Source organism: Agelaius tricolor, unplaced genomic scaffold (genome assembly GCF_023055355.1).
Source record: "Agelaius tricolor isolate 1412-34295 unplaced genomic scaffold, bAgeTri1.0.p SCAF_11, whole genome shotgun sequence".
Classification (NCBI taxonomy): domain Eukaryota; kingdom Metazoa; phylum Chordata; class Aves; order Passeriformes; family Icteridae; genus Agelaius; species Agelaius tricolor.
This window is the reverse complement of record NW_027269271.1, coordinates 3,532,149-3,545,469: the sequence shown is the minus strand read 5'-3', so window position 1 is coordinate 3,545,469 and position 13,321 is coordinate 3,532,149. Positions and strand designations below refer to the sequence as shown.

General features: G+C 40.8%; 1 protein-coding gene across 8 annotated transcripts in view; it reads left to right on the top strand.

Annotated features, from left to right (window-relative positions):
- CEP350 (centrosomal protein 350) overlaps positions 1-13,321 on the top strand; it is a 70,228-nt gene that overhangs the window by 17,823 nt on the left and 39,084 nt on the right. For 7 of the 8 annotated variants that reach the window (XM_071435855.1, XM_071435857.1, XM_071435853.1 and 4 more), the window contains exons 8-16: positions 871-984; positions 4,238-4,381; positions 5,186-5,841; positions 6,189-6,310; positions 7,470-8,521; positions 9,143-9,296; positions 10,474-10,628; positions 11,508-11,697; positions 13,031-13,251. In XM_071435855.1, coding sequence (XP_071291956.1) covers positions 871-984; positions 4,238-4,381; positions 5,186-5,841; positions 6,189-6,310; positions 7,470-8,521; positions 9,143-9,296; positions 10,474-10,628; positions 11,508-11,697; positions 13,031-13,251 — 2,808 coding nt within the window. The remainder of the gene's footprint in view (positions 1-870; positions 985-4,237; positions 4,382-5,185; positions 5,842-6,188; positions 6,311-7,469; positions 8,522-9,142; positions 9,297-10,473; positions 10,629-11,507; positions 11,698-13,030; positions 13,252-13,321) is intronic. The other variant, XM_071435852.1, reaches the window with a different exon arrangement.

Here is a 13,321-nt window from a genome sequence, read left to right as displayed (position 1 = left end):
GGAGTCAGGAAAGGGCTGTTTGTTGCTAAAAGAGGTGAGGAGGAAGTTAACTTTCTGCAAATGCAATCACTGAGGCTTGTGGTACTCACTGCATTGATTGTCTTACCTGCTCTTGTTGTCAGCCTTAAAGGCAGCTAGAAAATCTGTAAGGAAAGGGTGCTAAGGGTGAGAAAGACTCCAAAAATTCCATTCTTACATCTTTGTAATACGACATCCTGTTCTGCCTCTGATGCTTCCTATGGACATCCATCAGAGAGTGGATTCACATGAAATTGGGGGCTCTAAATGTTTACATTGGCATCTAAATAAAGCTTCAGATCTGTCCATAGAGGGGGTTGAACAACATCTTGGTTGTTTTAGGTTATCTGATCCCATTCTTCAACGAGGAGGAACCAAAAAACAGTGGGAACAGTGGCCACAGAGTTCCTGATGTGCTGAGAGTTCCTGATGTGCTGAATGTGCTGTCATGCATTAATGTGGAAGCAGCAGCCCTTGAGTTCAGGAACTACATGTCCTTGTGGAACATTAGAGCAGTAAAATGCAGTATCTGTAGCAGAAGAGAACCAGCAACTGTTTAATATAAACTGACAACATTTCTTTTTAGTATTGAAAACTAACTTTGTAAATATCTGTATGGCCTTGCTGTGGCTTCACTGCCTTCCAGTGCATAGGTAAACAGACCTTGATTCAAAATTCTGTGAGGATTTTAAAGTGCTGGACTGGAAGTCATTGATCTGGGTGTATAATCTGGGAAAGTCAGTGAATTCTATTATGTTTCTCTGAGGTCTGGTTTTTCAGATGCTGAAGCAAGCTTGTTATTCTATGTTCTCCCCTGTGGGATATCACTTAACAGCTTTTGTTTGTTTTTAGAGGATTCAACAGTAAAAGGAAAATCTAGTGAGAGAAACAAAGAGAGGAAATCTACAAGACCAGTGCGGAAAGTGCAAAAACTGACACGGTTGTCAAGTCCAGAGTCCAAACAAGGTGACTATTTCTGCTGTGGAGGGAGGATTGCTACATGTCCTTCAGAGATAAGTTTTGTCTCAAGAAAGAAAAACAGAAGTGCATTCCTTTAAAAGCCTTCTTAGATGTGCAACAGTGCTGTTGTAGTGAGTTTGTGCACTGTGCTGCATTGGGGCTTGTGTGTGGTTTTGTTGTTGGCACTTTTTTTGTGGTTTATTTTAATTTTTTGCCTTTCCACTTGCTGTGTGCACCTTGAGGAAACTGCTGCAGAGTGTGAGTTTCTTGTGGGGAGAGGTATCCTTAGGTACCTGTCAGGGTTATGTAGACAAAAAGAAGCAGTAGCTCTGCTCTGGATCCTGTCTCTGTTTGGGGTGTGATGAAGCTGGATAAAGCCTGACCCATGGCTCAGTCAGCAATGCTGAGACATGATCTTAAAATCAGTGCCAGTGGGACTTGCTGAGTTGCTTTCCCATCAGGTGAGGAGGGGCTGCTGTCAAAGGTGTTCTCTGGGCTGATTTCTCAGTGGGGAAGCAGAGAACAGGATGCTCCTGGCTTTTCTCTGGTTGTTGTTCTTCCATGTTTCGAGTTATTGCTATTCTGCACCTTCATTTCTCCTTAACCCACTCCTGGCTTTTTCAGTTGGTGAAATAATGTAAACACACATTCCCTGAGTAGTCTTCCAAATCTTGGTATTTTTAAATAAATGTTTCTTTCTTTTACCAACTGATAACTTTTCCCCCCACTGTTGTCTGACAATCCCACTGATTGTTAAATACAATTTAAATTTAATTATTTAGAGAAGATGATGCAAGCAGGTTTCTGTAGAGCAGTGCCTTATAGAAGAAAATAAAATTAAGCACATGTGGAATTCTGACAGTGCTTCTTAGTTTTCCAGTAGTGTGAATGTTTGATATTGGCAGCAAAAGAATTAGGAAGACTTCCTGATATGCTTCCTATTTGGTTTTAGTTTTCATACAAAGTGAGTAGCTATGGCTGCAATCACAGAGCAATTTCTTTTCTTTTAATATATGCAAGTTTAGGCACCTTTTGAACCCCTCTTAAGGTATTCTATTTTTCCTTAGGTACAGTGACCATAATCTGTAAACATTTTGTAGAAATAAAAAGCAGCTTTAAAAATTATTACAAAGGATTTTTAGAGAGTGAATATGTGCTTCTGCATGCTGTAAATCCTGCTTGTGAATATTTTGTGGTAAGGAATACCAACACTTCAAGTGATAAGCATGGATTTACTCCCTCCTATGCTGATCAATCCCTACTTAAGGAATCACACTGAGCTGTATTTATGACAGTTCCAAGTGAGAGAGAAGCACAGGACAACCCCAACAATCCCACCTTGTGCCTGAGAGCATTGTCCAAACCCTTCTTGAGCTACATCAGTCTTGGGACTGTGACCAGTTCCCTGGGGAGCCTGTTCAGTGCCCAAACACACTCTGAATGAAGAATCCTTTCCTAAAATCCAACCTAACCCTCCACTGACACAACTTCAGGCCATTCCCTCAGGTCCTGTCACTGGTTACCATGGAGAGGAGATCAGTGCCCACTCCTCTGCTTTCCCTTGTGAGGAAATCCTCTCTTCCTTCAAGGGAGTCAACAGCTGTAAGCTCCAGCCCCTTTATTGTGTACAAAGCCACCCCCTGTTATAATGGATTAAGTCCATGGAAAATGATGGCCTGAAATCCCTGGAAGACAAGAACCAGCCCTAAGTGTCATGTCCATCCTCCTCCAGTGACTGCAGTAGGAAACTGCTTACCATGGCCCAGGCTATGAATAGCCATGGCTCATGTTCTGCCCCATTGGCGTGTTGGAGTTAAACAGCTGACTGGAGATGCAAGATGACACTTGACCCTGGCTCTTTAAACACACACAGAACTAATGGGAGAACAGTGAATTCTGCAGGAGAACCCCTTTGGCTGATGCCTCTGTTTTACAGAGACTTGAAGTGACATGTTTCAAGTGACAGCTCTTTTATAAAATACTTGGGTAATTTACAATGCAGGCAAGGAGTTCTGCTAGCAAAGAGTTGAGTAGTGGGCTGCAGACTTCTAGGTTAAAATAACAACAAGAAAGGGGGTTGGAAACTGAGGACTGGGTTTGCCAAAACAATTATTCTGCTGTGCTGGAGTTCACTTGACATTGTTGGTATCCTGTCTTCAAAGTGCTCCTGGGCCCAGTACAGTGCCTTTTTTGTTTGGCTGTGGTGATCTCATGCTGCAGTGGCTGGGTTTCTTTAGGCAGAGTACTTGGAGGTAGAACCTGAAATGGAATCGTTAAAAATCAACTGCAAATTATATATTCAAGTTAGGTGCTTTTCTGACAATTAAATACCCCTGGAGGGTCTGATTAATTTACAGATTATTAATTATCTGAATTACCTAATTAAATTTTCTATTTTATACTGTATTTTTCTCCAAAGCATTTTTAAGGTCATTATTAAAAAAAATATATTAGTATTGGAAGTTAGCATGTTGAAAGGTGAGTTGAATAAACCTATCATTTAATCTACCCAATATTAGATAAAGATGCCACCATAACCAGTTGTTATTATTTAATTATATGGAAGAATGTTCTAGGTAAAAGAATCCTAGAACATTTTGATTGGGTTACTGTCACCTGCAAGGTATTTTGTCCTTGAATTAAGTATCAACTAATAGGGTTTATTCTTAACTGTTTTCAGTGCTGGAACAGAAGTCCCAGCTAAGGGACAGTGAGTTAGCATTAGTTGGTGTAAAACATCTGGTGCTTGATATTTTTTAACCTCCTTACAACACATGTATCTCACCAATTAATTACCGGTAAAAGCCTTTAAAGTAGTTTTGAGGTTTTTTCCTAGAGTTTTAGCTAATATTATTTTGATAGGAAGCTTAAGGGGTTTTTATAACTCACCTTTATTTTTGTTCCTCTCATTACAACAATTTAGTTGCTTTTATGTTTTTATTTCTTATTTTCCATATTTGAGTGGTGGTCAACAGCTCTAGAAATATTACCCCTGTCCCTATAAGGCTTATTTGTATATTTTAGACCTGCATAACCCATTCTTCTTTTTTAAATCAGTTTTTGTAGGGCTTTAATATGCTGCAGTGTGTTTTGTGTGTTACACTGGGGCATCAGTGTTCTGGCTGTTTGTGTAACTGCAGCTGTACCACTAATGCAGAATTAAATGGTACAGAAATGATGAATGGCTGCAATGATACTTCTTTCTGATACCATGGCAAATCCTCTAGAGCTTGGCTTTTATTTATTCTTTATTTTGAAGGTGGAAACTATGTGATAAGTGCATCCTCCTGGCGGGAGGGACAAAAGCTGGTAAAAAAGATCCTGGGTCCAGCTCCCAGAATAGAACAGGACAGAAGAGCTGTATCCAGTGACAGAACAGGCCGAGAGAGAGCTGCCAAGTCTGGTAAGTTGTTCTTTTATCACTGGACTTACTTCATTTTACTTTATTATATAACACTGCATGTCTGCAGACTAGAGCAGACTTCTGAGATAGAATGTTCTGAGATAGGAGTTTCTTATCAAAATTGCTCCTATTTTTAACCTGGAATTTGAGGGAGGTGGGGGGAAATTTTGCTCACAACCATGGCTGGGGTGCATAAGCTCTGTTCCTGGGTGCATTATGGACTTTTTTTGGTGTCATGGTCCCTGCACATGGGACTTGAGGGGTGGTATGTGCTGCAAGGGTGCTTGGGGTGTCTGGAAAAGATGAGATATAGGCTGCAACCAAAAAATGGACCACCTGCAATCTGTCTTTGCCTCTTGAAGCTAGTGGGAAAGGAATAGCTAGCATGGTCCAAGGCCAGATGAATTTTGTAAGTTTGCTGTGCATAATCCATAAGCTGTGATTGAGCATCCCAGTTGAACAGGGATTGTGGATTTTCCAGATACAGTATAATGTCATCTGTGTGCATCATAAATATTCATTGATTCCTCCACCAGCCTTTTTCAGAGTTTATACAGAATCTCAAACAGACAAATAAGGCATGCTGGGAACTGCTGTGCTTCTTATGCCTGTGAGGTGGTGAGGATGGTGAGAGTAGAAAGGGTGTGGGCTCAGTCTGAGCAAGGGCTGCCACATTCAGATTGTGACGCCAGATGAAGCAAAGACCTGTTTACAGTGAGATCTGCACTCCTCCCTCATCCTTCTTTTTGCAGCTGTTTCCCAAATTTGATTGTTACCTGACATATATGACATCTCATTCTTTAGCAGGCTGCATTGGAAGGACAGGTTCTGATTCCAGATTAGATGTTACCCGTAAAAGCTCTTCAAGAAGTTCTGAAAGGTCAAGAAGTAAAGTTCGGTCTGAGACCAATCTGAGAAAACTGGAAGCTGCTCTTCCAGGTGATAACCAAGAAGATCATGCCTCTGTAAACAAGGATTTCCTGCCCGTGGAGATACGTGGAATTCTTGATGACCTGCAGTTGGATTCCATGAGTACAAAGCAAGAGACAGATGTGGAAAAGCAGAATCAAAAATCTGTTTTGCCAACTCAAACTCTGAGGAGTCACAGTCCAACCAAAAGGAAACCAGACAAGGTAGCAGCCAGTGAGGAGCCTCAGGTGATCTCTAAGAAACGCCACTATGACAGTGATGAGGTTCGGCAGTACATCATCAGGCAGCAGGAGGAGAGGAAGAAGAAGCAGAATGAAGAGAAGAAAGCACAAAAGGAGGCAACAGAACAGAAGAACAAAAGGCTCCAAGAGCTCTACAGAAAGCAGAAAGAGGCTGTTACTAAAGTGAAGAATGTGCCTCCTCCTGAGCCTTCAGCAGCCAAACGGTTACAGGAAACCTATTCCAAACTCTTGCTGGAACGAACACTTCTAGAAGAGCCACCTCAGCTGCCTACGGTGCAGGAAACACAGGTACAGCTGATTCACTAACTTAAGGTCTTGCATTGTTTGCAGGAATAGGAGCTCGGATGTTTAGGGAGGCTGGGACTTGTGCTGTTCTGGTGGTTATCAGTTAAGAAAAAAGAACAAATCAAAATGTGTAGCTTTGCTTAAACAGAGTGATTTCAATGTACAGCCTCTTTGCTAGTGGCTGCTTTTTGGCCCAGCAAGGCCTACTAGAAAGTTGACTGGAAATCATCTTTCTATTTTAAAGAGAAGCTGAATTGTGGATATTAGCCCTCTCAATAGTAATGAAGCAAGAGCTCCTAAACTCTGACACATTGTTGAAAATGCATTTTTCTGATTGTCTTCATCTCTAGCCCAGACCTGGTTATCAACCATCTGGGGAATCTGACAAAGAAAACAAGGCTCAAGAGCGTCCTCCGAGTGCCTCTTCCAGCAGTGACATGTCCCTTTCAGAGCCACAGCTGCCGCTACTGAGGTGAGCAGATGGGGCCTTGGGGGAGAGAGGAAAGTTCTCCTGCTTTCATCCCTGGGAGGAGAAAATAGCCTTGGCTCTTGAGTTCCTGTTCCAGTGAGAGTAATTGTCTTTATGTCAATTACAGCATTTTCCTGGCAGTAAAAAGGAAGCTGATGCAGGAAACCATATGAAAATTTCGGCTATGGCTGATTTGCCAGTGTGTAAATAAAGTTAATAGTGATTGCTGATAATGTTTTGTTGACATCAGTGGGGTGTGTATTTCATATTGGGACACTCTTATTTCCTCTGCCATTGGGCAAGATCATATGAATGTATTTGTTGATTTTTCTTACTCTATTTGCTCAGTGTTGCTGTTTGATCTATTGTCTCAGATTCAGCCATTAGTTACTCTCTATGAAGTACCAAACATGGCTGCTTCTGCTTGAAACTAGCCTTTCCCTCTTTCTTTTCATGCAGTTTTCCCAATTTTGAATTGTTCAGTGTATTATCAAAGTTTTCTTACTGCAAGTCAAGGTGCCTGACCAAACACTTAGATGTAAGGAACTAAAAATCCTGAAGTTTCTTGTATATTCTTAATATCCCTGTTGTGCAAGTGTCTTCATTTTTAACTACATAATGTCTGCTTCTTAAATGTATACTTGTTTCATTATGGGTACTCTGACTTAGTAAGTGCAATGAGAGCTGTTTCCCTTCTGCAAAAGTTCAAGGAATGCCATGTACTACCATGTGTAGAATAAAATAAACAATATGGTAAATACTGTTAGTGTAACATCATAAAGAAAAGATATAATTACTAGTAGTAGAGGAGAAATGAGACTCCCAGGACTGCTTAAGGTATTCAGAGACCCTCATAGTCATCAGAGAAGTTTTTTTGGGGGACTTATAAGGTGTTCTGGACACGGGCAGGTGAGAAGGAAAAAAAAAATCTCCCTGAAACAAAGAGTACACCATCAATGGCATTTCAGATTTGGGAGGTGCTGTGTTGTTTGGTTTGTTGGTTTTTTTACTAAATAACATTGTGCTTACTGTCTCATTCCCCACCCCTCTGATCCCATAAAAAAGTATTTTGTCCTGAAATTAAATCTGTGGCAACAATGCTTTAATCTATGACATCAGTACTCATGTAAATCATCAACTAAATGTTGACTTTTCATTTCAGGAGCGATCTGATGGAGCCTCCATGGGTACAACCAGACAGGTTGAGCCCAAGAGTCCAGCTCCCCCACCCACAAGCTCTGTTGGGCTCAAGTGGAGGCCCTTGTTCCCAGCACTGGAGTCTGGAGCAGATGGACCTTCTGTCGAAGGAGTGTGATGCAATGTTGGCAGGCAGGAGGAGCCATTCTGCCCCTGTGGGGTTGCTGATGCCTCAGTTGTACATGAATTCATCTGCTGCACAGGAAAACCTCTTGGTAAAACCTTCTGCCAGCCAGTATAAGAGCAAATTAGATCGCCTTGAAGCTTTAAAAGCTACAGCTGCTTCCCTTTCTAGCAGGATTGAAACTGAAGCCAAAAAGTTGGCTGGTGCTGGCATCAACTATGGTACCACGTGGAACTCAGAATTTATGCAAGAAAACCAGGATGAGGGACGGTGGGCAAAGGCTGTGAGTCCTCCTGTGAGGGAGGAAAATGAAAATACTTTTTCAGCCAGAATTCAAAGGATGCTGGGTGCCTGCGTGTCTCATACAGCCTTTGATGACAGCCTTCCTGGGGTAGGCAACCTTAGTGAGTTCAAAAAGCTGCCTGAGACCATCAGACCTCTTACTGATGTAATCAGCCTTGGATTGAGGTCTCCTGCTGCTAACAGGCATGAAGGGATCCTGGGACATTTATCCAAGAGGCAGATGGAGTCCCCAGGGCGTGAGAACCAGGCGTATCCTCTGAGCAAAGCCGTTACTCCTCACGAGTCCAGCATTGACTCCATCAGCGAAGGGCCTCTCCTGAGTGATGAAAACCTCTCCGAAGAGGAAGGAGGCCAGCAGAAGCAGCTGCCACTGAAGATGTTGGAGACATTAAAAGAGAAGGATTTTTGCATTCGGGAGAGAAATGCTTTTGAGCCCATAAAGGAGTTTCAGAAAGCAGCTGAGAGGTACTCCCCACTTTTCACTCAGCCAAGTGACACACACAGCAAGGGGCCCTGGGAGGAACTGGCAAAGGGAAGTCCCCACAGTGTCATCAACATCTTTGCAAAGAATTACCAACTTCATGGAAAAGGTAAAAATGGAAGCATTTCTCAAAGCTCTTGTGAATTTTCCCAGTCCTACTGCTCCATGCACTTCATACTTTGCAGTTAGGAATGTTCTTTCAGAGGTCTCAAATACGAATCTGTGTAAGACATGATTTACAACTGTCTCATGCAGCATGCTCTTTTATTTTCATTTTTTGTACAATTTTTTTCCTCTTTTTATGAGTACTTTGTCTCTACCCTGGAACTCCTCATTCTGAGGAGGAGTGTTTTCTAAGGAGTTGATTTTTGTCTTGTGGTTTTTCTCAATTCTTTTTTACCTTCATATTATTTTCTTTAAAGATGATTGCATGAAATTTTCCGCAGATGGCTCTACTCTAAAGCACAGTACTCTTCAAGAATGTTTTGGTTGGAGTAGGTTAATGGACTAAAGAATTCAATAATTTACAAAAAGAGGAAGACTGTGCTCGTTATGTTGTGTTAAAACTGCCATTGTGTTAAAACAGCTGTACTGCTGTTCTCCTGATTCTGTGTTTGAAAGGAAGTCATTGTAACTCACAGTTGGGAGCATTTAAATTCCTATTACCTACTTGATGTATGTTTGTATTTGTTATAATCTTTGTCCTCTCCCCTCTCTCTCCACACCTCAGTGTTTGAGGAAAGGCTGAACGGAGGCTCTGCCCTTCTGCGCCCTCTGCTCCCTGCCATGAGCCCTCCAGAGAGCGTGGCTTCTTATGAGGATGACTTTGCCTCCTCGCAGGGAAGCAGCACTTTAACAGACAAAAAGATTTCACGTGACCTCAGGTAACTGTGTTAGACTTCCTAGAAAAATAAAAATGCAGAATTCAACAGAAAATAGTTAATACAAGATCTGGTTCATAATATGCTGGGTGTCTTTTCTGCTATGCTGTACTGTGCTAGTCAAAGTGATGAAAAACTTTCTTAGGACCTTGCAGTTAATAGAGCAGCCAACATAAAGAAGGTGGAGTCAAGTATTCCTGTTCCAGAGTCCAGTATTCCTGTTCCCTGTCTAATTTTTGCTGTTCTTTAGCCTGTAAAGGTAGCTTTAGACAAGATTCTTATCCTTTGTAGTCTGGTGAAAATTAGTTCTCTGACTTGTGTGGCTGCAATAATGCTCAGTTGGGTAGTCTTGTAATTCAGAAAAAATAGAAAAGCTATTTTAAGTCTGAAAATGCCTTCAGTACTTCAAAACTTTGTGGTAAATCTGTAATTGCTTTCAGTAAGCATTTGTCAGTGCTTACTTAGTAATGGATACATTAACTGTCTGTAAGAATTTTTAAAAGCTTTTGTTCAGATTAAAATTTGAAGGCTGTAGATCATAGACTCCATGCCTACTACATGGCTTCCTGAATTTTCCAAGACCCTCTTTTTTTGTAAGGAGCTATATTTATATCTTTTGGCCACCTTGGGGAAGGCCACAAGTGTGTTTGTACCTGTGATACTTCAGAAGAAAAGAAGTTAAATGTCACTTTGCAGACTGAAAATGATTCTTTCTGATTAAAACTTCTTTCTTCTTCTGGTATTATTTAGTGTATGATGCATTGGCATCTCTTTTTTGCAAGTCTTTTGTAATCCTTTATTGAAAATTGCTCTTATTTCTGGCAGTTGATATCTGTATGCCCAGAGATTATCTGAAATGCAGTCACATTTTGAGTCATTCTTATGTTGTTCAGGTTTGGAGTCAAATAGCTCTTAAGAGTTAAAATTGGAGAGCACAGTTGTTATCCATCTTTTAGTGTCTCATATTATTGGAAGCATGTTTCAGTTTGTTCAATATCATATCAAACTTCCCAATGCCTTAGCTGTCATAGCTTTTACTCTCAAAACCAATGCTCTTCTAGATGGGCTGAGTAGTGCAGTTTAGTCATCTCTCTCTAATGCAAAGTGTGGTAGTTTCCTTGTGCACAGTGTAACATGGGAGCTGGAACTCCTTAATCACCAACAATGTGTTCCTTTCTAGTGCTGGTGGCAGCAGTAATTCAAGCATTCAGGAGGAAATTCCCAGTAGGAAGTCTCCCCTTGAGCCTCCCCTTGGTTCTCAGCACTCGTCTGGACCCCGGTCTGCAGCGTCCTCCCGCTCCTCTGCTTCCTCCAAAAAGAGGGGGAAAAAGGAAAGTAAGTGCAACACTTGGGTGTGGAGGATCCTTTTTTATTAAAGCTTTTCTTGTTAGGAAAATTGCAGTACTACGTATCTAATACTGATAGAATGATTGATTCATTCCTTCAGTGATTCCTTCTTAGATTCTTTTTTACTCTGGTTATTCTCTAACCTTAAAATACAGTAATTTAAAGTTGAATAAACATGAGGTTGTTAACAGCATTGAAAAGTTTCCTTTCCTAAACCAGCCTTCTGATCAATAAGTTAATTTTAATATTGTGTGGGAACTATCCTTAGATTCTGTACTGAGAAAATGCCAATAGGCTTCTGAGTTACAGCCATGTTTGTGAAGGTGACAGCAAATTTCCCTAAATGCCTTAGTTTTTACAAGTGCACAAATTAATAAATACATTGGTTTCTGTGGTAACCTGTACATTACAAAAGCATGAAGAAACTTGAGCCTTGGTGCACCCATAGTATATAAGCAATGGATAAAAAACCCCCTAGGTTTTAAGCCAATAGAAACATGACAAAACTAGGATTAGGCATTCTAAATTATCTCTCTTCCTATTTTTTCAAAATTCTTTGCCTTTCCCCCAAAAAGCTAGGCTGTATTCTGATTATTAGTAGTAAAGAATCAAACATGTAGTTTCCTTATTTAAACTGATAGTGTGCTGAAATAAAAGCTGAGTGAGAGTTTTGGCAGTGAACACAATATACAGAAGAGAATTCATTGCCAATTCTACATTTCTTACTTGTTGGATTTATAGACTTCTATCTCAAAGGCTTCTTTAGTTGGGGAAAAACTTCTACAAATTCATTGTTTTGGGGCTTGTGATGGTAAGGTATTCACATGTAGAACCAAACAAACTTTTGACACTATTGTTGCTTCTTAGGGTTGGATGCTTTCAATGGAAGTTCTCACCACTTTTCTGTGGAAGAAGATAAAATACTGTCTGAATTAGAGAGGGGACCCCAACAAGCTAAGAAATCCTTATTGAGTAGCAGAATTTCTAATAAAGAGCATGAGCAGAACCCAGATACAGACAGCACACTGGAAAACTTGTCTGGACACTCCCTGATGAGGTAACAGGATTGTTATGAAACTTTATGCAAATATAATGAGGCTTGGTAATGTTACTGGCTGTGTCTTTGGATATGCAAAAGGGAAGTAACAGAAATGGTCAAATGTTAGTAGGATGTGCATGCAGAAAACATTTCTTCCCTGTATTTTAAATATGAAACCTGGTGTCCTGTCATGTTCAGTACCTTAAGCATTGAAATACAGTTTTTGTTTCCCTCTTCTACAAAAGGTCAGTTAGGAATGTGTCAAGGTTTATTCAACCTGTGCAGTCACCTTTCTTATTTCAGAAGATACACAGACAGTTTTGGCAGTACTTGTGTTCAGCTAATACTCACAAAGTCTGTCCAGCTCTGTGAGTTGATGCCTTTTCAGAGATTAACCCATTCTTGGAAAAGAGTGTATTAAAAAAAGAAGGAAACATGTTTTCTGTTGCAACCTCTTTTTGTCTAGCTGAAAATGCAGTTTTTCTGCTAATTGTCCAATGAAGATGGTTATGAAACACTCAGTTTTCACTGCACTTTTTTCTAAAAAGCATCAAACAATTTGCATGATCTCTCTTTGTGTGTTGGTTTAGAGCAGTTCTGAGGTATTGGCTTCTATTGGTGACTGTTGCTGGCATCCAGGATTGGCTTGGAAAGGTCCTTTGACCTCCCACGATGTGCCAAGTAAAGCAGAATGTCTTCCCAAAGGATTTAAACAGCCACTGTTAATCCTCTGCAACCTATTAAAATTGAAATAGTAAATTTAAGAAGCATCTGTATCATTTTCTCTGTTTAAAAAAGAAATGTCTTTTCTCAAAAAGTTTACCATAGTATCTCAAGAATTGTTCAAGTTAAGTTTTGGTCTCCATTGCATTTTAGGAGAGAGATCAAGACTCAGGGCAGTGGCTTGTCACAATCAGTTGCATCCATGTGCTGATAGTAAACTGTTCACTTCTTAAAATGCAGATGCAGATGATTGCATCCTGACTTTCTCATGCCAGCCTCCTAACAGGAGGCACTGAAACTGCTTGTCTAGTCATGTACAACATAAAGATACTGTGTTAATTATAAAAAAAAAAAAAAGTGTGTGTTTGTGTATGTGCTAACTAGGCTTAATAATTGGGGAAAAATAGGGTGCTCTAGAAACTTAGCTCTGAACTGGGATTTAGGAACAAAACCCCTCTCATGAGGCATTTCCTGAAAATAGACTGGACCTGTGCAAACTGAACAGACTGTGCCCTTTGCATGGATCTGTTTGTGTGTAGGAATGGAAGTACAAGGTTATTCCTTTATTTTATCAAGTGGCTGGACTAGGAGAATTATTGACTCCTTTTGGTTTTTGTTTCACTGTCAGTTTCTCAGACAAGGGAAGACCCCAGAAGACACCGACTTCTTCCCCATCATCTGGCTCTCAGAAAATGTTGCAGTTGGATTCTGCAGGCAATACAGCAGAAAGAGTCAAGTCACCTGCTGGCTTTTCTGGAGGTTCAGCCCCAGGGCTGAAGCCAAACGTGGCCTTCCCCGACGGGGGCCTGGGAACCAGCAGGTCTGCAGCAGGAGCAGCCTCAGCGAGCGGTGAGTGTTTGTAAAAGCCATGCTGGTGCCAGAGCAGCTAGAGCATTTTTCCTTGAGTTTTTGGTGTGGG